Here is a 24453-nt window from a genome sequence, read left to right as displayed (position 1 = left end):
CCTATGCCAGAGCAAGAGCTACTAATAGAATTGATTTACTTTCTGAACACAAATCCGCTAGTATACAACACACTACCGCCGTTACTGGGTCCTGTGGAACTGCCAGTGTCAGATGTATTGGCACCTTTGATACTGGCTCCCAACAGGTTCGTAGTATTCTTGAACGCCATTGGCCAATCCTCTTGTCCGACCCTGACCTCCTGGGATTTGTACCTTCTGTCCCTACCATCACTTACCGCAGAGGTAGGAATCTACGTGACTACTTGGTGCATAGTCATCATACTGGACCATCCATTGTCTCTAAAAACTGGCTCAAGACATCGGTCATAGGCTCTCATCCATGTGGCCGCTGTTCCTTCTGTCACCTAATGCCTACCACCAAACAGTTCACTAATCCCATTGATAATAGAACTTATCAGGTTAGACAATTCATTAATTGTCGGAGTAAGGGAGTTGTATACATCGCCAAATGTTCCTGTCCCAAGCTTTATGTGGGCAAGACCATACAGAAGCTGAGGAGGAGAATATCCAAACACCTCAGCACCATTAATAATAGAGAGGATACACCTCTATCTAGACATATACGTTATGTTCATGATGGAGATATCAGTTCGTTGCAGTTTTGGGGCATCGTACAGGTTAAACTTGGCCCAAGAGCGGGTAATTTGGACCGCAAGCTGCTCCAGGAGGAGGCGCGTTGGATCCATCGCATAGGCTCTCTTAGCCCAGGAGGTCTTAATGAGGGCTTCACTTATGCCGCGTTTCTATGAAAACATATGCGCTTATCATGTTACGAATCTAGACCACTGGCCACTAAAATTGCATTTTTTGCCTATGTACTATGTATGATCACTAGATATCTTGGTACCTGTTTCTTATAAAACAGGACCCTTTTTGAACCAAACATTTATCTTACTTTTTCTACATTAATTCTACTAACTGATTTATGTACTTTAGTTTGTAGGCAACAACTACTCCTACATAATTTTAGCTCTACTTTAGGAACTGACATAGTCGTGTCGATGCCATCATTACCAGACCTTCTAGCTACAGAGTAATATAGTTGCTCCATCCGCTCCCAAAAATCGCCACTACACACTCTGGCAGGCTACTAATATAGCTCCTTGGCATATTTGATCTCCTTACACTGTCTCTGGGTGCAGGCATGGTTTTGGCGTGCATTCACTCACAGTGACGTTTATTTATTTTGTATCCCTATGCAAGTGTGCGCCTGCTGTGATCTTGCTGGCTTTATGAGTGATCGGCAATTGTGATATGGGACGTCCACTACTCAATTGGGGGCTCGACTGTTGCCCCCTCTTTGATTGGTCATTATGACTATGACAGTAATTCCACTGTGACAGCCGCTGAAATGTGGGATTTTTTCTCTATCACTTCTATTCTTGCTGCTGCGCAAGCGCGTCAATAGCAAGTAATTGTTAGTAACTTACCTGTTTTCACCTCAATGCGCCTGTGCGCTCTATTCTATCCACATTGGCTAGTTGAATTAGTCAGTCATTGGTAGCGTGGGATGTCCATCATCTGTCAGAGGGCTTGTCCCCTGCCCCGTCTCTGATTGGCCGGTGGCCAATCAGGGGAACACGTGGAGCAACTCCATGATACATTTAACACTGACTTTTCGCCGCGCGCTGTCAGTAGCCCCGATACCCCTGAAGACGCTACATCGTAGCGAAACATGTCGGGGGGGCTTCCTTCCTTGTTTTAAATACTTGTCCTGCTGACTCCTCTAATCTAATTGTGGGCTGAGTGCGACGTGCTGCAGCCGTTGACTCCAGGCTCCTTATACTCTGCACTGTGCCGATTTGTAGTCAGCATTGGACCTTGTTTTAACATCTATGTAGTTTGTTCTTGTTGCATAAACCTAATAAATATTTTTTATTTTCTATTTTCAATCTTGTGAGTTGGAAAACAGGGCTTCTTTTGCCGGCAGGCAAACCAAATTTTTTCAATATTATCTATTGGGGGCTCCGCATTTATTTAGGTTTTTCCATTTTTAAAATACGGGACATCTAGATTAATGTGACGACCCGCGCAGCGTCGCCGTGATGAGGTCACCCAGGTATCCGCCAATGATAAGGATATAAACGCTATTATTAGGGAACACTCGGTTGTGGTCCTTGGAACAATCTTCCCATCATTGTGTTTATTTTCTCTCCATATCAGACAGGTGTGAGAAGTGTAAATATACCAGTGGTGGCATGCCTGAGCCCAGCCGCGCCCGTTCTTACTCTGAACGTCACACAGAATTGCGCTACAGGTAATGTAACCTCAATATAACCCCAATTTACCCTCCCGTTAAAGGGGGTTGCTGAATTTTGCAACAGTCAATCATCCTTAACAGGGTTGTCCGGTCTTATGTAAATCATATTTATTCATGGTTTTGTTTAAAAATAGCTTCTGGTACTTTAAAACTTGTTCAATACCTCTGCTTGTTGTCAGTGAATGGATACTTCTTTTTTTTTTGTGGGGGGGTTTTCCATTGTATTCAGAATCTCAAAACCTGTACAAACCTAATACTTCAGTTACCATACTCGGAGTTAAACACCTCATCAGCACACATCTCTCTTCTGTCCTGACAGTTTGTTACAATGTATCAGTGCAGGTAAAATGTATCAAACTGTTTTTAGTCTCGCAGAGGGTTGTCTGGATTGGATAAAGTTGTAACAAACCCACAGCTGTGAGAAGTTTTAGGTCTGAACAGATTTTAAGCCTCTGGATGTAAACAAGTGTTCCCATTCAATGACCGCAAGCAGATGATGGTGAGAGATTGAAAGGCCGGTTTTTCTTATACAGGTTTATTTATATAAGACTCAATGTCCCTGTAACTTATTGTTAACAGTCGGTAACTCTGGAAATGGCTGCGGGCGCTGGTATTGGCACTGACCAGACAGGTAGAGCCGGCCCCGTGACATTCTTCCTGTGTGTACAGCGGGCAGAGATTTCATCCATGGCCACAGATTGATCACGAGTTATTCTTCTGGCTGGGCATGAAACCACTAGTGACGTTAACCACGGGCACAGATTCTACCCCGTCCACCATTGTGCTTGTGGATTAACCCTGAAACATGGCGGATCACGGCATTAACCCATCATCATCTCTAATGCATGAGATGATCCACCCCCCCATGTCTTGTAGTTGTGATGATGCAAGCCCACGAGTGCCACGTTATCACATCAGGCTCAGTCACCCATGTAGATCCCAGCAGAATATACACACAGAGGGAATGTGCCCCATCCTGAAATTTTGTGACTTTTTTATTATTTTTTTCCTCCGGCAGCTTTTTCACAGGGATATTTTTTTAATTTTTCGAATGGAGCAACTAGTGGGACCCAAAATATCCCCTACCCTGTGACCGATCGGTGGTATCTCTCTATGCAAGTCCTGTGCCCAGAGAATGACAGGTAAATACTGGTTCTCCCTGTAAGGGGCAGTATTATAGTAGTTCTATTCTTATATATAGGGGGCAGTATTATAGTAGTTATATTCTTGTATATAGGAGCAGTATTATAGTAGTTATATTCTTATATATAGGGGGCAGTATTATAGTAGTTATATACTTGTATATAGCGGGCAGTATTATAGTAGTTCTATTCTTATATATAGGGGGCAGTATTATAGTAGTTATATTCTTGTATATAGGAGCAGTATTATACTAGTTATATTCTTGTATATAGGAGCAGCATTATAGTAGTTATATTCTTGTATATAGGGGGCAGTATTATAGTAGTTATATTCTTGTATGTAGGAGGCAGTATTATAGTAGTTATATTCTTGTATATAGGGGCAGTATTATAGTAGTTATATTCTTGTATATAGGGGACAGTATTATACTAGTTATATTCTTGTATATAGGAGCAGCATTATAGTAGTTATATTCTTGTATATAGGGGGCAGTATTATAGTAGTTATATTCTTGTATATAGGGGACAGTATTATACTAGTTATATTCTTGTATATAGGAGCAGTATTATAGTAGTTATATTCCTGTATATAGGGGGCAGTATTATAGTAGTTATATTCTTGTATATAGAGGAGCAGTATTATAGTAGTTATATTCTTGTATATAGGGGCAGTATTATAGTAGTTATATTCTTGTATATAGGAACAGTATTATAGTAGTTATATTCTTGTATATAGGAGCAGTATTATAGTAGTTATAGTCTTGTATATAGGGGCAGTATTATAGTAGTTATATTCTTGTATATAGGAGCAGTATTATTGTAGTTATATTCTTGTATATAGGGAGTAGTATTATAGTAGTTATATTCTTGTATATAGGGGCAGTATTATAGTAGTTATATTCTTGTATATAGGGGCAGTATTATAGTAGTTATATTCTTGTACATCGGAGCAGTATTATAGTAGTTATATTCTTGTATATAGGGAGTAGTATTATAGTAGTTATATTCTTGTATATAGGAGCAGTATTATAGTAGTTATATTCTCGTATATAGGAGCAGTATTATAGTAGTTATATACTTGTATATAGGGGCAGTATTATAGTAGTGATATTCTTGTATATAGGGGCAGTATTATAGTAGTTATATTCTTCTATATAGGAGGCAGTATTATAGTAGTTATATTCTTGTATATAGGGAGCAGTATTATAGTAGTTATATTCCTGTATATAAGGGGCAGTATTATAGTAGTTATATTCTTGTATATAGAGGAGCAGTATTATAGTAGTTATATTCTTGTATATAGGGGCAGTATTATAGTAGTTATATTCTTGTATATAGGAACAGTATTATAGTAGTTATATTCTTGTATATAGGAGCTGTATTATAGTAGTTATAGTCTTATATATAGGGGCAGTATTATAGTAGTTATATTCTTGTATATAGGAGCAGTATTATAGTAGTTATATTCTTGTATATAGGGAGTAGTATTATAGTAGTTATATTCTTGTATATAGGGGCAGTATTATAGTAGTTATATTCTTGTATATAGGGGCAGTATTATAGTAGTTATATTCTTGTACATCGGAGCAGTATTATAGTAGTTATATTCTTGTATATAGGGAGTAGTATTATAGTAGTTCTATTCTTGTATATAGGAGCAGTATTATAGTAGTTATATTGTATATAGGGGGCAGTATTATAGTAGTTATATTCTCGTATATAGGAGCAGTATTATAGTAGTTATATACTTGTATATAGGGGCAGTATTATAGTAGTGATATTCTTGTATATAGGGGCAGTGTTATAGTAGTTATATTCTTGTATATAGGAGCAGTATTATAGTAGTTATATACTTGTATATAGGGGGCAGTATTATAGTAGTGATATTCTTGTATATAGGGACAGTATTATAGTAGTTATATTCTTGTATATAGGGGCAGTATAATAGTAGTTATATTCTTGTATATAGGGGCAGTATTATAGTAGTTATATTTTTGTACATCGGAGCAGTATTATAGTAGTTATATTCTTGTAAATAGGGGCAGTATTATAGTAGTTATATTCTTGTATATAGGGGCAGTATTATAGCAGTTATATTCTTGTATATAGGGAGCAGTATTATAGTAGTTATATTCTTGTATATAGGGGCAGTATTATAGTAGTTATATTCTTGTACATCGGAGCAGTATTATAGTAGTTATATTCTTGTATTTAGGGGCAGTATTATAGTAGTTATATTCTTGTATATAGGGGCAGTATTATAGTAGTTATATTCTTGTATATAGGAGCAGTATTATAGTAGTTATATTCTTGTATATAGGGGCAGTATTATAGTAGTTATATTCTTGTATACAGGGAGCAGTATTATAGTAGTTATATTCTTGTATATAGGGGCAGTATTATAGTAGTTATATTCTTGTATATAGGGGCAATATTATAGTAGTTATATTCTTGTATATAGGGGCAATATTATAGTAGTTATATTCTTGTATATAGGGGCAGTATTATAGTAGTTATATTCTTGTACATAGGAGCAGTATTATAGTAGGTATATTCTTGTACATAGGAGCAGTATTATAGTAGTTATATTCTTGTATATAGGGAGTAGTATTATAGTAGTTATATTCTTGCATATAGGGGCAGTATTATAGTAGTTATATTCTTGTATATAGGGAGCAGTATTATAGTAGTTATATTCTTGTATATAGGGGCAGTATTTTAGTAGTTATATTATTGTATATAGGAGCAGTATTATAGTAGTTATATTCTTGTATATAGGAGCAGTATTATAGTAGTTATATTCTTGTATATAGGAGGCAGTATTATAGTAGTTATATTCTTGTATATAGGAGCAGTATTATAGTAGTTATATTCTTGTATATAGGAACAGTATTATAGTAGTTATATTCTTGTATATAGGAGCAGTATTATAGTAGTTATAATCTTGTATATAGGGGGCAGTATTATAGTAGTTATATTCTTGTATATAGGAGCAGTATTATAGTAGTTATATTCTTGTATATAGGAGCAGTATTATAGTAGTTATATTCTTGTATATAGGAGGCAGTATTATAGTAGTTATATTCTTGTATATAGGGGGCAGTATTATAGTAGTTATATTCTAGTATATAGGAGCAGTATTATAGTAGTTATATTCTTGTATATAGGGGGCAGTATTATAGTAGTTATATTCTTGTATATAAGGGGCAGTATTATAGTAGTTATATTCTTGTATATAAGAGTAGTATTATAGTAGTTATATTCTTGTATATAAGGGGCAGTATTATAGTAGTTATATTCTTGTATATAAGAGTAGTATTATAGTAGTTATATTCTTGTATATATGGGCAGTATTATAGTAGTTATATTCTGGTATATAGGGGGCAGAGTTATAGTAGTTATATTCTTGTATATAGGGTGCAGTATTATAGTAGTTGTATTCTTGTATATAGGGGGCAGTATTATAGTAGTTATATGATTGTATATAGGGAACAGTATTATAGTAGTTGTATTCTTGTATATAGGGGGCAGTATTATAGTAGTTATATGATTGTATATAGGGAACAGTATTATAGTAGTTGTATTCTTGTATATAGGGGCAGGATTATAGTATATTCCTGTATATAGGGGCAGTAATATAGTAGTTATATTCTTGTATATAGGGGGCAGTATTATAGTAGTTATATTCTTGTATATAGGGGCAGTATTATAGTAGTTTTATTCTTGTATATAGGGGTAGTATTATAGTAGTTTTATTCTTGTATATAGGGGGCAGTATTATAGTAGTTATATTCTTGTATATAGAGGCAGTATTATAGTAGTTATATTCCTGTATATAGGGGGCAGTATTATAGTAGTGATATTCTTGTATATAGGGGCAGTATTATAGTAGTTCTATTCTTGTATATAGGGAGCAGTATTATAGTAGTTATATTCTTGTATATAGGGGTAGTATTATAGTAGTTTTATTCTTGTATATAGGGGGCAGTATTATAGTAGTTATATTCTTGTATATAGAGGCAGTATTATAGTAGTTATATTCCTGTATATAGGGGGCAGTATTATAGTAGTGATATTCTTGTATATAGGGGCAGTATTATAGTAGTTCTATTCTTGTATATAGGGAGCAGTATTATAGTAGTGATATTCTTGTATATAGGGGCAGTATTATAGTATATTCCTGTATATAGGGGCAGTAATATAGTAGTTATATTCTTGTATATAGGGGCAGTATTATAGTAGTTATATTCTAGTATATAGGAGCAGTATTATAGTAGTTATATTCTTGTATATAGGGGGCAGTATTATAGTAGTTATATTCTTGTATATAGAGGCAGTATTATAGTAGTTATATTCCTGTATATAGGGGGCAGTATTATAGTAGTGATATTCTTGTATATAGGGGCAGTATTATAGTAGTTATATTCTTGTATATAGGGGCAGTATTATAGTAGTTATATTCTTGTATATAGGGGGCAGTATTATAGTAGTGATATTCTTGTATATAGGAGCAGTATTATAGTAGATATATTCTTGTATATAGAAGCAGAATTATAGGAGATATATTCTTGTATATAGGGAGCAGTATTATAGTAGTGATATTCTTGTATATAGGGGCAGTATTATAGTATATTCCTGTATATAGGGGCAGTAATATAGTAGTTATATTCTTGTATATAGGGGCAGTATTATAGTAGTTATATTCTAGTATATAGGAGCAGTATTATAGTAGTTATATTCTTGTATATAGGGGGCAGTATTACAGTAGTTATATTCTTGTATATAGGGGCAGTATTATAGTAGTTATATTCTTGTATATAGGGGCAGTATTATAGTAGTTATATTCTTGTATATAAGAGTAGTATTATAGTAGTTATATTCTTGTATATAGGGGGCAGTATTATAGTAGTTATATTCTTGTATATAGGGGTAGTATTATAGTAGTTATATTCTTGTATATAGGGGACAGTATTATAGTAGTTATATTCTTGTATATAGGGGTAGTATTATAGTAGTTATATTCTTGTATATAGGGGGCAGTATTATAGTAGTTATATTCTTGTATATATTGGCAGTATTATAATATTTACATACTTTTACATAGGTGACAATGGCCATGGAGCCTTAGCTACAGGATTTAGTCTCATCTCCCAGACCCCCAAGGGTGTGATATTTTTAGCTAATGGAATTTCCCTTTAAGGACAGACTGTTGTCACGTAATGAAGGTGTGACTCTGTTCTCTGCTACAGGCGCAGGGATTAGTCTCGATATAAGCATTTCCTCCTCAGGCTGGTGACACGTTGCACTTTAGTTTTTTTGTTGAGTAAATATTATTGGACCTGCGTGTCAATATGAGGACGTGTCGGCGCATTAGTCTGTACTATTATAAAGCTGCTTGCTTTCCTGGAGGGCGGTGGGACTGTGCATATTCTGCCAACACTGAGCTCAATCCGCAATCTTCTACCTTGGTGTCGATTTGATTTATTAAACCAAACATTATTGTCCGTATATGAGCTTAAAGACGACATGTCACCCGGCCGCACTCCTCCCAGATCAAGTCTTTTCCAGATTCCCTAATACCCCATAAATGTTGGGGTGCAGTTGTATTAATTAACTTCACCCCAAATTGGCAACCTAGAGGCAAGAAAAGTGAGTCCTGTCTCCTTAGAAACAGGACTCCTTTAGTTTTTCAGAAGTTAGGTCTGCTGGAAAGTGTCATGTGATCCCTCTCGGCTTTTCTGAATGGCTGAGCGGGCTCAGAGAAAGGCGGGGCATATGTTGCTCGCTTCTTTCCAGCCTCCTGATTGGCAGGAGGAGGTTGTTTAATAATGGTGCTCTCTAGTTCAACGTTCTTAGGGTGTTTGTACGATGAAATAGATGTTAGGGGGGCTGTCTCCAGGACAGTTTGACTTTAAGCCTTCGTCTTACTTTGTGGTAATAGGTGGCGAGGGGTTTGATGACACTAAGTGGCTGACATCAATGTTAAGGAGTCATTCAGTGTCAGCAAGGTCATATTACTATCTAGTGATGATGGTAAGGGGGCGGGGCTGTGACTACCCTGTATTGCTGATAACAGGGCGGAGCTGTGACAACCTTTCAACCTTGCTCATAAAGTGGAGATTGTCGGTTGTAACGGAGTCAGTGATTAGTTGGTGTGTATGCATGGAGGATCTCATGAGCTGGTGTTCAGAATTATATATGTTGGGTGGAGCTGCCCTTTAAGGTTCATATTTACACGTGTCCGGTTACAGTCACATTGGCGGTCTCTGTAATAGCACGTATGTCAGGTCATTTTTAATATTTTTTTTTTTTTTTTGGGAATATTTGTTTTTTCAGTACGTGCCAACAGCAGATCTTCAAAGTGATAGTGACGGCCTACCTCAGCCCCTGCCTGGATGACTGCGGAACATACGGGGAGTGCAGGCTGCTCCGGAGGAACGGATATCTGTATGCCGCCTGCAGCTGCAAAGCAGGTGAGAACGGGTATCCTAGTTCTATCGTTGATCGCGAGTAAAATTGCAGGTTTTTACCCAGGTTGCCCCCTGCTGGTGATATCTGCATAATCCCTTCAATAGATTAAGGTCTCTTGCACACGACTGTTGTAGCACTCGGGCCGTTTTTACGGCATCTGAGTGGCACCCGATAGTCTTCACGCACCCATTCACTTTAGCGGGTGAATCGGGTCCGTGAAAAATGGTCCCGATCTCCGATCCGAGGAAAGATAGAACATGTCCTATCTTTCCTCGGATCACTGACGGGACTCGCACGGCGCACACGGTCGAGTGCATGAGGCGTAAAGGAAATTTCGGCGTTGACCAACGTCTTAATAAACTTTTTCTGATACGAAGATGTATTATAATTAAAAGTTCAGCAACGTTCTAATAGAATTTCTGTTATAATTCCTCACCATGTACAAGATCTCTCCTTGCTGTCAGTGAACGAGAACATTTTTTTATTTTTTTTTACCGCTCGCATAGATGCAGCGCTTGTTACAGTGTATGCATCTGTGTGAGACTTTTTCCTCTGGATGCAAAGAAGAATGTTTCCATCCACTGATAACAAGCAGAGACCTTGAAAATTGTGAAGAACTGAAAAACAAATTCTATTTTGTAAAGTTGCAGAACTTGAGGTTTTATTGGCCAAATGGTTGTTAACCCAAAATAGAACAACATAGGTGGGGGCCGGCCTTTACCCCACACTATATACGAGGGAGCACGTAGCCTTCCACATCAATCCTCATCCTACCACCAGACTTAGAATTTAGTGTTCACACCCACAATGCACTGCTTCCCCTCTGGCTCTATTCTAATTATGGGCTGTAATATTTTTTCGCTATGTACATATATACTCCCTGTCCTGCAGCAATGCCAGTGACTGTATATATATATATATATGTAACTTACAAGAGAATTTTAAAGGTCAAATAGTTTATTATTATTATATCGTTCAACCTGTCTCTCTGCTCCAAATACCTCAATCGACGTCATTCGCCAGAGGGTAAAATCTGCACTTGTCCAAATGTAGGGGAGAACGCAGGATTTTTAAAGGGGATTTCTAAACACATAATTTTCCATCTAAGTTATTTACACCACCCACGTGTCCACCGGCCGAGCCCTTTATAGTACAAGTTCTGATAAAATAAAGGGCTAGACTAGTGGATATGTGCTGACTACTACACGTATTGCAAAAACCAGTGTAGGTAGCGCCACACTCCGTGCCCCCCGTAGGTATCGCCACACTCCGTGCCCCCCGTAGGTATCGCCACACTCCGTGCCCCCCGTAGGTATCGCCACACTCCGTGCCCCCCGTAGGTATCGCCACACTCCGTGCCCCCCGTAGGTATCGCCACACTCCGTGCCCCCCGTAGGTATCGCCACACTCCGTGCCCCCCGTAGGTATCGCCACACTCCGTGCCCCCCCGTAGGTATCGCCACACTCCGTGCCCCCCGTAGGTATCGCCACACTCCGTGCCTCCCGTAGGTATCGCCACACTCCGTGCCCCCGTAGGTATCGCCACACTCCGTGCCCCCCGTAGGTATCGCCACACTCCGTGCCCCCCGTAGGTATCGCCACACTCCGTGCCCCCCGTAGGTATCGCCACACTCCGTGCCCCCCGTAGGTATCGCCACACTCCGTGCCCCCCGTAGGTATCGCCACACTCCGTGCCCCCCGTAGGTATCGCCACACTCCGTGCCCCCCGTAGGTAGCGCCACACTCCGTGCCCCCCGTAGGTAGCGCCACACTCCGTGCCCCCCGTAGGTAGCGCCACACTCCGTGCCCCCCGTAGGTATCGCCACACTCCGTGCCCCCCGTAGGTATCGCCACACTCCGTGCCTCCCGTAGGTATCTCCACACTCCGTGCCCCCGTAGGTATCGCCACACTCCGTGCCCCCCGTAGGTATCGCCACACTCCGTGCCCCCCGTAGGTATCGCCACACTCCGTGCCCCCCGTAGGTATCGCCACACTCCGTGCCCCCCGTAGGTATCGCCACACTCCGTGCCCCCCGTAGGTATCGCCACACTCCGTGCCCCCCGTAGGTATCGCCACACTCCGTGCCCCCCGTAGGTATCGCCACACTCCGTGCCCCCCGTAGGTATCGCCACACTCCGTGCCCCCCGTAGGTATCGCCACACTCCGTGCCCCCCGTAGGTATCGCCACACTCCGTGCCCCCCGTAGGTATCGCCACACTCCGTGCCTCCCGTAGGTATCGCCACACTCCGTGCCCCCGTAGGTATCGCCACACTCCGTGCCCCCCGTAGGTATCGCCACACTCCGTGCCCCCCGTAGGTATCGCCACACTCCGTGCCCCCCGTAGGTATCGCCACACTCCGTGCCCCCCGTAGGTATCGCCACACTCCGTGCCCCCCGTAGGTAGCGCCACACTCCGTGCCCCCCGTAGGTAGCGCCACACTCCGTGCCCCCCGTAGGTAGCGCCACACTCCGTGCTCCCCGTAGGTAGCGCCACACTCCGTGCTCCCCGTAGGTAGCGCCACACTCCGTGCGCCCCGTAGGTAGCGCCACACTCCGTGCCCCCCGTAGGTAGCGCCACACTCCGTGCCCCCCGTAGGTAGCGCCACACTCCGTGCCCCCCGTAGGTAGCGCCACACTCCGTGCCCCCCGTAGGTAGCGCCACACTCCGTGCCCCCCGTAGGTAGCGCCACACTCCGTGCCCCCCGTAGGTAGCGCCACACTCCGTGCCCCCCGTAGGTAGCGCCACACTCCGTGCCCCCCGTAGGTAGCGCCACACTCCGTGCCCCTCGTAGGTGTCGCCACACTCCGTGCCCCTCGTAGGTGTCGCCACACTCCGTGCCCCCCGTAGGTATCGCCACACTCCGTGCCCCCCGTAGGTATCGCCACACTCCGTGCCCCCCGTAGGTATCGCCACACTCCGTGCCCCCCGTAGGTATCGCCACACTCCGTGCCCCCCGTAGGTATCGCCACACTCCGTGCCCCCCGTAGGTATCGCCACCCTCCGTGCCCCCCGTAGGTAGCGCCACCCTCCGTGCCCCCCGTAGGTAGCGCCACACTCCGTGCCCCCCGTAGGTATCGCCACACTCCGTGCCCCCCGTAGGTATCGCCACACTCCGTGCCCCCCGTAGGTATCGCCACCCTCCGTGCCCCCCGTAGGTAGCGCCACCCTCCGTGCCCCCCGTAGGTAGCGCCACCCTCCGTGCCCTCCGTAGGAAGCGCCACCCTCCGTGCCCCCCGTAGGTAGCGCCACACTCCGTGCCCCCCGTAGGTAGCGCCACACTCCGTGCCCCCCGTAGGTATCGCCACACTCCGTGCCCCCCGTAGGTATCGCCACACTCCGTGCCCCCCGTAGGTATCGCCACACTCCGTGCCCCCCGTAGGTATCGCCACACTCCGTGCCCCCCGTAGGTAGCGCCACCCTCCGTGCCCCCCGTAGGTAGCGCCACCCTCCGTGCCCTCCGTAGGAAGCGCCACCCTCCGTGCCCCCCGTAGGTAGCGCCACCCTCCGTGCCCCCCGTAGGTAGCGCCACACTCCGTGCCCCCCGTAGGTAGCGCCACACTCCGTGCCCCCCGTAGGTAGCGCCACACTCCGTGCCCCCCGTAGGTAGCGCCACACTCCGTGCCCCCCGTAGGTAGCGCCACACTCCGTGCCCCCCGTAGGTAGCGCCACACTCCGTGCCCCCCGTAGGTAGCGCCACACTCCGTGCCCCCCGTAGGTAGCGCCACACTCCGTGCCCCCCGTAGGTAGCGCCACACTCCGTGCCCCCCGTAGGTAGCGCCACACTCCGTGCCCCCCGTAGGTAGCGCCACACTCCGTGCCCCCCGTAGGTAGCGCCACACTCCGTGCCCCCCGTAGGTAGCGCCACACTCCGTGCCCCCCGTAGGTAGCGTCACACTCCGTGCCCCCCGTAGGTAGCGCCACACTCCGTGCCCCCCGTAGGTAGCGCCACACTCCGTGCCCCCCGTAGGTAGCGCCACACTCCGTGCCCCCCGTAGGTAGCGCCACACTCCGTGCCCCCCGTAGGTAGCGCCACACTCCGTGCCCCTCGTAGGTGTCGCCACACTCCGTGCCCCTCGTAGGTGTCGCCACACTCCGTGCCCCCCGTAGGTATCGCCACACTCCGTGCCCCCCGTAGGTATCGCCACACTCCGTGCCCCCCGTAGGTATCGCCACACTCCGTGCCCCCCGTAGGTATCGCCACACTCCGTGCCCCCCGTAGGTATCGCCACACTCCGTGCCCCCCGTAGGTATCGCCACCCTCCGTGCCCCCCGTAGGTAGCGCCACCCTCCGTGCCCCCCGTAGGTAGCGCCACACTCCGTGCCCCCCGTAGGTATCGCCACACTCCGTGCCCCCCGTAGGTATCGCCACACTCCGTGCCCCCCGTAGGTATCGCCACCCTCCGTGCCCCCCGTAGGTAGCGCCACCCTCCGTGCCCCCCGTAGGTAGCGCCACCCTCCGTGCCCTCCGTAGGAAGCGCCACCCTCCGTGCCCCCCGTAGGTAGCGCCACACTCCGTGCCCCCCGTAGGTAGCGCCACACTCCGTGCCCCCCGTAGGTATCGCCACACTCCGTGCCCCCCGTAGGTATCGCCACACTCCGTGCCCCCCGTAGGTATCGCCACACTCCGTGCCCCCCGTAGGTAGCGCCACCCTCCGTGCCCCCCGTAGGTAGCGCCACCCTCCGTGCCCTCCGTAGGAAGCGCCACCCTCCGTGCCCCCCGTAGGTAGCGCCACCCTCCGTGCCCCCCGTAGGTAGCGCCACACTCCGTGCCCCCCGTAGGTAGCGCCACACTCCGTGCCCCCCGTAGGTAGCGCCACACTCCGTGCCCCCCGTAGGTAGCGCCACACTCCGTGCCCCCCGTAGGTAGCGCCACACTCCGTGCCCCCCGTAGGTAGCGCCACACTCCGTGCCCCCCGTAGGTAGCGCCACACTCCGTGCCCCCCGTAGGTAGCGCCACACTCCGTGCCCCCCGTAGGTAGCGCCACACTCCGTGCCCCCCGTAGGTAGCGCCACACTCCGTGCCCCCCGTAGGTAGCGCCACACTCCGTGCCCCCCGTAGGTAGCGCCACACTCCGTGCCCCCCGTAGGTAGCGCCACACTCCGTGCCCCCCGTAGGTAGCGTCACACTCCGTGCCCCCCGTAGGTAGCGCCACACTCCGTGCCCCCCGTAGGTAGCGCCACACTCCGTGCCCCCCGTAGGTAGCGCCACACTCCGTGCCCCCCGTAGGTAGCGCCACACTCCGTGCCCCCCGTAGGTAGCGCCACACTCCGTGCCCCCCGTAGGTAGCGCCACCCTCCGTGCCCCCCGTAGGTAGCGCCACCCTCCGTGCCCCCCGTAGGTAGCGCCACCCTCCGTGCCCTCCGTAGGTAGCGCCACCCTCCGTGCCCTCCGTAGGAAGCGCCACCCTCCGTGCCCCCCGTAGGTAGCGCCACCCTCCGTGCCCCCCGTTGGTAGCGCCACCCTCCGTGCCCCCCGCAGGTAGCGCCACCCTCCGTGCCCCCCGCAGGTAGCGCCACACTCCGTGCCCCCCGCAGGTAGCGCCACCCTCCGTGCCCCCCGCAGGTAGCGCCACCCTCCGTGCCCCCCGCAGGTAGCGCCACCCTCCGTGCCCCCCCGCAGGTAGCGCCACCCTCCGTGCCCCCCGCAGGTAGCGCCACCCTCCGTGCCCCCCGCAGGTAGCGCCACCCTCCGTGCCCCCCGCAGGTAGCGCCACCCTCCGTGCCCCCCGCAGGTAGCGCCACCCTCCGTGCCCCCCGCAGGTAGCGCCACCCTCCGTGCCCCCCGCAGGTAGCGCCACCCTCCGTGCCCCCCGCAGGTAGCGCCACCCTCCGTGCCCCCCGCAGGTAGCGCCACCCTCCGTGCCCCCCGCAGGTAGCGCCACACTCCGTGCCCCCCGCAGGTAGCGCCACACTCCGTGCCCCCCGCAGGTAGCGCCACACTCCGTGCCCCCCGCAGGTAGCGCCACACTCCGTGCCCCCCGCAGGTAGCGCCACACTCCGTGCCCCCCGCAGGTAGCGCCACACTCCGTGCCCCCCGCAGGTAGCGCCACACTCCGTGCCCCCCGTAGGTAGCGCCACACTCCGTGCCCCCCGTAGGTAGCGCCACACTCCGTGCCCCCCGTAGGTAGCGCCACACTCCGTGCCCCCCGTAGGTAGCGCCACACTCCGTGCCCCCCGTAGGTAGCGCCACACTCCGTGCCCCCCGTAGGTAGCGCCACACTCCGTGCCCCCCGTAGGTAGCGCCACACTCCGTGCCCCCCGTAGGTAGCGCCACACTCCGTGCCCCCCGTAGGTAGCGCCACACTCCGTGCCCCCCGTAGGTAGCGCCACACTCCGTGCCCTCCGTAGGTAGCGCCACACTCCGTGCCCCCCGTAGGTAGCGCCACACTCCGTGCCCCCCGTAGGTAGCGCCACACTCCGTGCCCCCCGTAGGTAGCGCCACCCTCCGTGCCCCCCGCAGGTAGCGCCACCCTCCGTGCCCCCCGCAGGTAGCGCCACACTCCGTGCCCCCCGTAGGTAGCGCCACACTCCGTGCCCCCCGTAGGTAGCGCCACACTCCGTGCCCCCCGTAGGTAGCGCCACACTCATTGCCCCCCGTAGGTAGCGCCACACTCCGTGCCCCCCGTAGGTAGCGCCACACTCATTGCCCCCCGTAGGTAGCGCCACACTCCGTGCCCCCCGTAGGTAGCGCCACACTCCGTGCCCCCCGTAGGTAGCGCCACACTCCGTGCCCCCCGTAGGTAGCGCCACACTCCGTGCCCCCCGTAGGTAGCGCCACACTCCGTGCCCCCCGTAGGTAGCGCCACACTCCGTGCCCCCCGTAGGTAGCGCCACACTCCGTGCCCCCCGCAGGTAGCGCCACACTCCGTGCCCCCCGCAGGTAGCGCCACACTCCGTGCCCCCCGCAGGTAGCGCCACACTCCGTGCCCCCCGCAGGTAGCGCCACACTCCGTGCCCCCCGTAGGTAGCGCCACACTCCGTGCCCCCCGTAGGTAGCGCCACACTCCGTGCCCCCCGTAGGTAGCGCCACACTCCGTGCCCCCCGTAGGTAGCGCCACACTCCGTGCCCCCCGTAGGTAGCGCCACACTCCGTGCCCCCCGTAGGTAGCGCCACACTCCGTGCCCCCCGTAGGTAGCGCCACACTCCGTGCCCCCCGTAGGTAGCGCCACACTCCGTGCCCCCCGTAGGTAGCGCCACACTCCGTGCCCCCCGTAGGTAGCGCCACACTCCGTGCCCCCCGTAGGTAGCGCCACACTCCGTGCCCCCCGTAGGTAGCGCCACACTCCGTGCCCCCCGTAGGTAGCGCCACACTCCGTGCCCCCCGTAGGTAGCGCCACACTCCGTGCCCCCCGTAGGTAGCGCCACACTCCGTGCCCCCCGTAGGTAGCGCCACACTCCGTGCCCCCTGTAGGTAGCGCCACACTCCGTGCCCCCCGTAGGTAGCGCCACCCTCCGTGCCCCCCGCAGGTAGCGCCACCCTCCGTGCCCCCCGCAGGTAGCGCCACACTCCGTGCCCCCCGTAGGTAGCGCCACACTCCGTGCCCCCCGTAGGTAGCGCCACACTCCGTGCCCCCCGTAGGTAGCGCCACACTCCGTGCCCCCCGTAGGTAGCGCCACACTCATTGCCCCCCGTAGGTAGCGCCACACTCCGTGCCCCCCGTAGGTAGTGCCACAGTGCCCATGTAGGTAGTGCTGCTTAAGCACTCACCTGTCCCGTTTCCCGTGCCATTCTCTCCTCCAGTGATGCCGAACTGTTCTCTTCTGACCAGGCTTGCTCCAGCAGAATGACGCCATAGCGCCACCTGCATCACAAGAAAAGGACCGAATGGCGGGGTAGGGAACTAGTGGTTCCTTGCCTCGACGGCACTGTCCGTTTTATCCGCGTCCCCCTGCGTGTGCCACTAATATGCCACCTCAAATCTGCACTTTTTAGAAATCCTCAATCATAGGGGGCAGTGTTTTGATGAAATGGTTGCAGTTTCCACAATACTAGCGCATCCCACCCACTACAAGCACTTACAAGTACCTGCGATGAGAGGAACACACACCTGAAACATATCAATATTCCCCACGCCGGTGCACCCGAGAAGGAACTCCCTGCAATCCGTAGAAACAGTGATGTCCTCATATTTTATCAGCTCCCAACCAGACCCACCACTGACCGCAGCCGGTCACTTTACCATTAGAACGCTTGAAATGGTTGTTTAATATTCAAATTCCTTCACACTCTCAGCTTGAGGCCTCGTAAACCTGGTTGGTGACGTTAGAATCGAATATCAGATTTTTTTATATTTTTTTTTTCTGCCAGGCTGGGCCGGTTGGAGCTGCACAGATGACCAAAACGCGCAGTCGGTGGCGCAGCAATTGACCTCCACATTATTACTGACCCTCAGTAACCTGCTGTTCGTGCCCACTATTATAGTGGCCATTTACCACCTGTATTTTGTGGAGGCTGCTGTCTACGCCTACACCATGTTCTTCTCAACGGTAGGTGCATAGATGATGGGGCTTCTGGGTTTCCCACCATATGACATGGGCCCCTTGATGGCAGGGCTCCTGGATTCTCCCTGGGTGGCAGGGCTCCTGGGTTCTCCCTGGGTGGCAGGGCTCCTGGGTTCTCCCTGGGTGGCAGGGCTCCTGGGTTCTCCCTGGGTGGCAGGGCTCCTGGGTTCTCCCTGGGTGGCAGGGCTCCTGTGTTCTCCCTGGGTGGCAGGGCTCCTGGGTTCTCCCTGGGTGGCAGGGCTCCTGGGTTCTCCCTGGGTGGCAGGGCTCCTGGGTCCTCCCTGGGTGGCAGGGCTCCTGGGTTCTCCCTGGGTGGCAGGGCTCCTGGGTCCTCCCTGGGTGGCAGGGCTCCTGGGTCCTCCCTGGGTGGCAGGGCTCCTGGGTCCTCCCTGGGTGGCAGGGCTCCTGGGTCCTCCCTGGGTGGCAGGGCTCCTGGGTTCTCCCTGGGTGGCAGGGCTCCTGGGTTCTCCCTGGGTGGCAGGGCTCCTGGGTCCTCCCTGGGTGGCAGGGCTCCTGGGTCCTCCCTGGGTGGCAGGGCTCCTGGGTTCTCCCTGGGTGGCAGGGCTCCTGGGTTCTCCCTGGGTGGCAGGGCTCCTGGGTCCTCCCTGGGTGGCAGGGCTCCTGGGTGCCAGGGCACCTGGGTCCTCCCTGGGCGGTGGAATTCATGGGCTTTCCAGGTTTTGAGGGTCCACAGCCCTAGGCTCCTCAGATGTTGTTACCCCGCTGTCTTGGGCTCCCCAAGTTTGAGGTTTGTTGCCCTAATCTTCTTATGTCCCGCTATTTTCCTGATGTGGTAAAAAGTGCAACCACCCCTATTTTCTATACTGCCCACGCCATAGTGTTCTTTATGTAAATTACCAGCATGCTTTGCTCTTTCAGTTCTATCACGCCTGTGACCAGCCCGGGGTGACCGTCATGTGCATCATGGACTACGACACACTACAGTTCTGCGACTTCTTTGGCTCGGTCGTCGCCATCTGGGTGACCATACTGTGTATGGCCCGACTGAAAAATATCATCAAATATGTAAGTGACGAATGAGTTATCTCCACGTTGTCCCCGAATACAAAACAAAATGTATTTTTTACTTTCCTCAATGTATTCCTGATCAAAAAGTTTTAAAAAAATTGCAACGCCCTAAATTTTTTATTTTTTTTAAAATAAATGTAACGAATGTTTTGTTCCTTTTGGGCAGGTCCTCTTCATGCTGGGGACATTAGTTATTGCAATGTCTATGCAACTCGACCGCAGAGGGATCTGGAACATGCTGGGCCCCTGTCTTTTTGCTTTAATAATCCTGGTGATCGCCTGGGTAAATATCATCAGTTCATCTACAAAAAGTTCCCCTTTAGGAACTAAATCTGTCTGTACGCTGAGACGTCTACTGCTCCCAAATTATCTGTATATGTTTTGACTTAAAACAAAAATGATACAAAATTTTTTTTTTTTACTGCGCCCCAATAAAATAAAGTTAGCGCCACAATTGCACCCATTGATCTCCCAGAGTGCCAGTCGGGGGCTGGAAAATAGCAGCCACATATGCTCCTCCTATCTGGGAGCCCCTTTAGCCAATCAGTAGAAGTGGGAGGGATCACATGACACACTTCCCTAGTCCATGACCCCTAAAAAATTGCGTTTTGGGATTTAGGGAGGACTGGCATCTTCTGGTCATTTTGTAGGTGCAATTGTGCCCACGAGTTCAGCTTTTTTATGCCCTCCAAAGATCCTTACTCGTTGCCTTTTACCCTTTAAATACAGTTTTGGGAGGAATTTTTTTAATCCGTGCCCCATCCCTCTAGATAATATTTAGGGTCAGCAATCAACAGCATTAAAGATAAAAAAAAATCTCATGGATTCTGAAGAAATTGAGATTAGATCATTTCAGTAATTTTTAGAAAATTTTTGAACTTTTTGGAAATTTTTTTAGTCACAGGGGGATCCCTACCAAGTTTAGGGAGAAATGGAAAGTTTTTCCTTGAATATTTATTGTTGGAATACTCTATATATCTATTGTCGGGTTATTCTATGGTCATGCTCTTGTTTTGTTTTTTTGTCTTTTTGGATTTTTACTTTTATCCTTTTAATATGCAAAATTTCTATTTTAGACAACTCGGGGAGTGAAGCGTCGCCACTGTTACCCTCCAAGTTGGCAGCGATGGGTATTTTTCCTGCTACCCGGTGTAGCCTTGGCTTTAACGGCCATTTCCGTTTACGTCTTCGCAGAAACCAACGCCAATTACTATTACACTCATAGCCTCTGGCACATCATGGTGGCGACCAGCGTAGCGTTTCTTCTACCGCCTCGAGAAAGGAGTAAAAAATCTTGGGAGTGGTCTGACATGCTGGGCTGCGGGTATAAAATCTGCCAAGACGACCGCGAGGAACTGTACGTGGTCACATGATACATTGGAACTGTTCTCACTTCCATCCAGGGGAAGGAAACCTGGAGCCTGTCACTTTAAATTGGTGCTTTTGCACTATATTCACACTCATTGTGCAGAACACGCAGAATTTTTCTTAATAGTCTTTTTATTTAATATGGACGATATCGGGAAGGCCGTTAAATGAAAATCAGCCATTTTTTTTTTATTTTTCATTCTTTACCTCCATGAGGAATTGACACGGCAGAAGTTCTGATTTTCCAGAAGAATTCTCTTCTCTAGGTAATTGCGCTGATCTTGGCGCATTTCATCTTCCATGACTCCGATTGCACGGCACCAAATGCAATTTTATAACCAAAAATATTCCAATTTTTTTTCTTTTTTTGCCTGCACAACTCCTTGCCTTATCTATATGATCTGCAATGACCTAATGAATGTGTGGACAATCACTATTGAATCGCATGTTCTAAGTGACCCGGAAATCCGCCTCGTAGGTAGAAGCAATAATTTCTAAATTCGGCTATAATTAATTAGATGGTGGAAAGTCATCTTCTCTGATTGTTCCTGTTTACCGTGATCCGTTAAGGGACGTTAGGTTTGGACACTAGTGGTTTTTATGGGAGCGAATTTGTGCCCCTCCCCCAACTCACAATAAAGTTTTGGCTTTAAAGTTGAAGATTTGAATAGTCTTTACTTATCGTGTCTCGGATCGAAGATTAGACACCCCCCTCCCCCACGCTGGTGGAGAAATGGTATCGCCGACCCTGGAGGATTAGTCGACTTGTGTTTTACATTAATTACTCATAATTATAGTGTGTGTGTGTGTGTGTGTGTGTGTGTGTGTGTGTGTGTGTACTGGCCCTATACATGTATATACTCAGGGGTGGACGGACTATTTGGGCAATGCCTAACAGTCAATGCCCGCAGTGGGCTCACAGTCACATGGTCCGTAAAAGTCCTCATTTAAAGTGTAAGGACCGGGCCTGCAAACAAGAAACGCAAGTGGTAAGAGCGACGGGTTGTTGAGGAGCCCATGACCATTTATGCCCAGGGGCCCAGATTACCATCAGTCCACTCCTGTATATACTCGAAATCCGTTCACCAACATTCACACCTCCACCACAATCCATGTCTGGGCCCAGCTCTTGGGATGAATGACTAAAACAGGGACTTCATAGTACCAGGGAATTGTTTATAGATTTTTTTTTCGAAGGGGGGACATGTACGAAACCAGTTCAAATGGAGATGTTACCCATGATAATCAGCGAGGATGCAATTTTTATGGGTAAAATAAAATTGAAGAAAACAAACGTTTTATCGCACACTTTACTTTTTCATTAATGAGCGCCACGAAACTAAATGAAATGAATTAAAAATATTAATAATACGTTTTATATACTCGTGCTTCTCAATGAGTTACAATATCATCAAAAAGTTTATTTATTTCAGTAATTCAATTCAAAAAGTGTCTCTCGTATATTCTATAGATTCATTACACAGAGGGATCTATTTCCAGCATTTTTTTCTTCTAATGTTGTTGATTATGGGAACAGTTAATGAAACCCCAAATTTTAGTGTCAGAAAATGAGAATATTATAGAAGCCCAATTTCAAAAATTATGTTTAATACCGAAATGTCGTCCAACTGAGAAGTCTGTCCAGTATCTGCCCCCAATACTTGGTCGGGGCTCCGACTCTGCATGAATTACTGCATCAGTGTGGCGTGGCATGGAGGCGATCAGCCTGGGGCACTGCTGAGGTGTTATCAATGCGGCGTGGCATGGAGGTGATCAGCCTGTGGCAATGCTGAGGTGTTATCAATGCGGCGTGGCATGGAGGCGATCAGCCTGTGGCACTGCTGAGGTGTTATCAATGCGGCATGGCATGGAGGCGATCAGCCTGTGGCACTGCTGTGGTGTTATCAATGCGGCGTGGCATGGAGGCGATCAGCCTGTGGCACTGCTGAGGTGCTATCAATGCGGCGTGGCATGGAGGCGATCAGCCTGTGGCACTGCTGAGGTGCTATCAATGCGGCGTGGCATGGAGGCGATCAGCCTGTGGCACTGCTGAGGTGTTATCAATGCGGCGTGGCATGTAGGTGATCAGCCTGTGGCAATGCTGAGGTGCTATCAATGCGGCGTGGCATGGGGGCGATCAGCCTGTGGCACTGCTGAGGTGTGATCAATGCTGCGTGGCATGGAGGTGATCAGCCTGTGGCACTGCTGAGGTGGTTTGGACACCAGGTTGCTTTGATATCGGCCTTCAGCTCGTCTGCATTGTTGGGTCTGGGGTCTCATCTTCCTCTTGACAATACCCTATAGATTCTCTGGGGTTTACGTCGGCGAGTTTGCAGGCCAATCAGGCGCAGGACTTTGGCACCTGCCCACAATGCCAAATGTACCAATACCTGGTGTAATAAACCACAGTATCACTGTGCTTGATTGGCCAGCAAACTCGCCCGACCTAAACCCCATAGAGAATCTATAGGGAATTGTCAAGAGGAAGATGAGACCCCAGACCCAACAATGCAGACGAGCTGGAGGCCGATATCAAAGCAACCTGGGCTTCCATAACACCTCAGCAGGGCCACAGGCTGATCACCTCCATGCCACACCGCATTGATAACACCTCAGCAGTGCCACAGGCTGATCGCCCCCATGCCACGCCGCATTGATAACACCTCAGCAGTGCCACAGGCTGATCGCCCCCATGCCACGCCGCATTGATAACACCTCAGCAGTGCCACAGGCTGATCGCCTCCATGCCACGCCGCATTGATGCAGTAATTCATGCAGAGTCAGAGCCTCAACCAAGTATTGAGGGCAGATACTGGACAGGATTTTCAGTAGGACGATATTTCAGTATTCTTGGATTTTCATTAACTGTTCCCATAATCATTAACATTAAAAGAAAAAATGCTGGAAATAGATCCCTCTGTGTGTGATGAGGACACTTTTTGAATTTAATTACTGAAATAAATTAACTCTTTAATATACTAACTATTGTGTGTGTGTGTGTGTGTGTGTGTGTGTGTGTGTAATTTTGTGTCGACAGTAAATACTAAAGTAATTCATTTTTATTATATTAGCGGTTTCAGTTTGGACTCCATTCGTGGGTTCCCCTGACGCAGGAATGAAGCCTAAGATATTTTTTTATTATTAATCAGCGTTATCTCCGGGTAGATTATCATACTTTTTTTTTTTGCAGTTCTGTGTGGTTTAGTTTAATTATTAGACATCATATTCAGCATTTTTATATTAGGATAGAATTACATATTCTACCCCTTTTTGGGGGGTCGTTTACTATTTTTTTTTACTTTAATCAGTAAGTCTTAGGCCTTATTCACACGAACGTGTCTAATGTCCGTGATTCGCACCGACCTATGTTAGTCTATGGGGCCGTTCAGACATTCCGTGATTTTCACGCAGCATATGTCCGCTGCGTAAAACTCATGCCATGTCCTATACTTGGCCGTTCTTTCACACATCACGCACCCGTTGAAGTCAATGGGTGCGTGATAATCGCGCATGGCACACGGAAGCACTTCCGTGTGTCGCGCGTGATTCGCGCTACAGTAGATCAAGAAATGAAGGAAAAAATAAAAGCACTTCCTTCATTTCTTTTTCTAAACATCAAAACCGCGTGTCATAAGGATGGCACATGCGTGAAAATC

The 24453-nt window shown here is 48.7% G+C and overlaps 1 protein-coding gene across 2 annotated transcripts in view; it reads left to right on the top strand.

Annotated features, from left to right (window-relative positions):
• PGAP6 (post-GPI attachment to proteins 6) overlaps window positions 1-21457 on the top strand; it is a 35469-nt gene extending 14012 nt beyond the window's left edge. For both annotated transcript variants that reach the window (XM_075830687.1, XM_075830688.1), the window contains exons 7-13: window positions 2185-2278; window positions 3300-3423; window positions 9760-9896; window positions 18207-18385; window positions 19280-19426; window positions 19596-19712; window positions 20506-21457. In XM_075830687.1, coding sequence (XP_075686802.1) covers window positions 2185-2278; window positions 3300-3423; window positions 9760-9896; window positions 18207-18385; window positions 19280-19426; window positions 19596-19712; window positions 20506-20802 — 1095 coding nt within the window. In that variant the 3' untranslated portion in view covers window positions 20803-21457. The remainder of the gene's footprint in view (window positions 1-2184; window positions 2279-3299; window positions 3424-9759; window positions 9897-18206; window positions 18386-19279; window positions 19427-19595; window positions 19713-20505) is intronic.
• Window positions 21458-24453: the final 2996 nt, after the last annotated feature.

This window comes from Rhinoderma darwinii, chromosome 6 (assembly GCF_050947455.1).
Source record: "Rhinoderma darwinii isolate aRhiDar2 chromosome 6, aRhiDar2.hap1, whole genome shotgun sequence".
In the NCBI taxonomy this organism is placed as follows: Eukaryota; Metazoa; Chordata; class Amphibia; order Anura; family Rhinodermatidae; genus Rhinoderma; species Rhinoderma darwinii.
The sequence above is the reverse complement of the archived record's forward strand: the minus strand, read 5'-3'. Positions and strand labels throughout refer to the sequence as shown.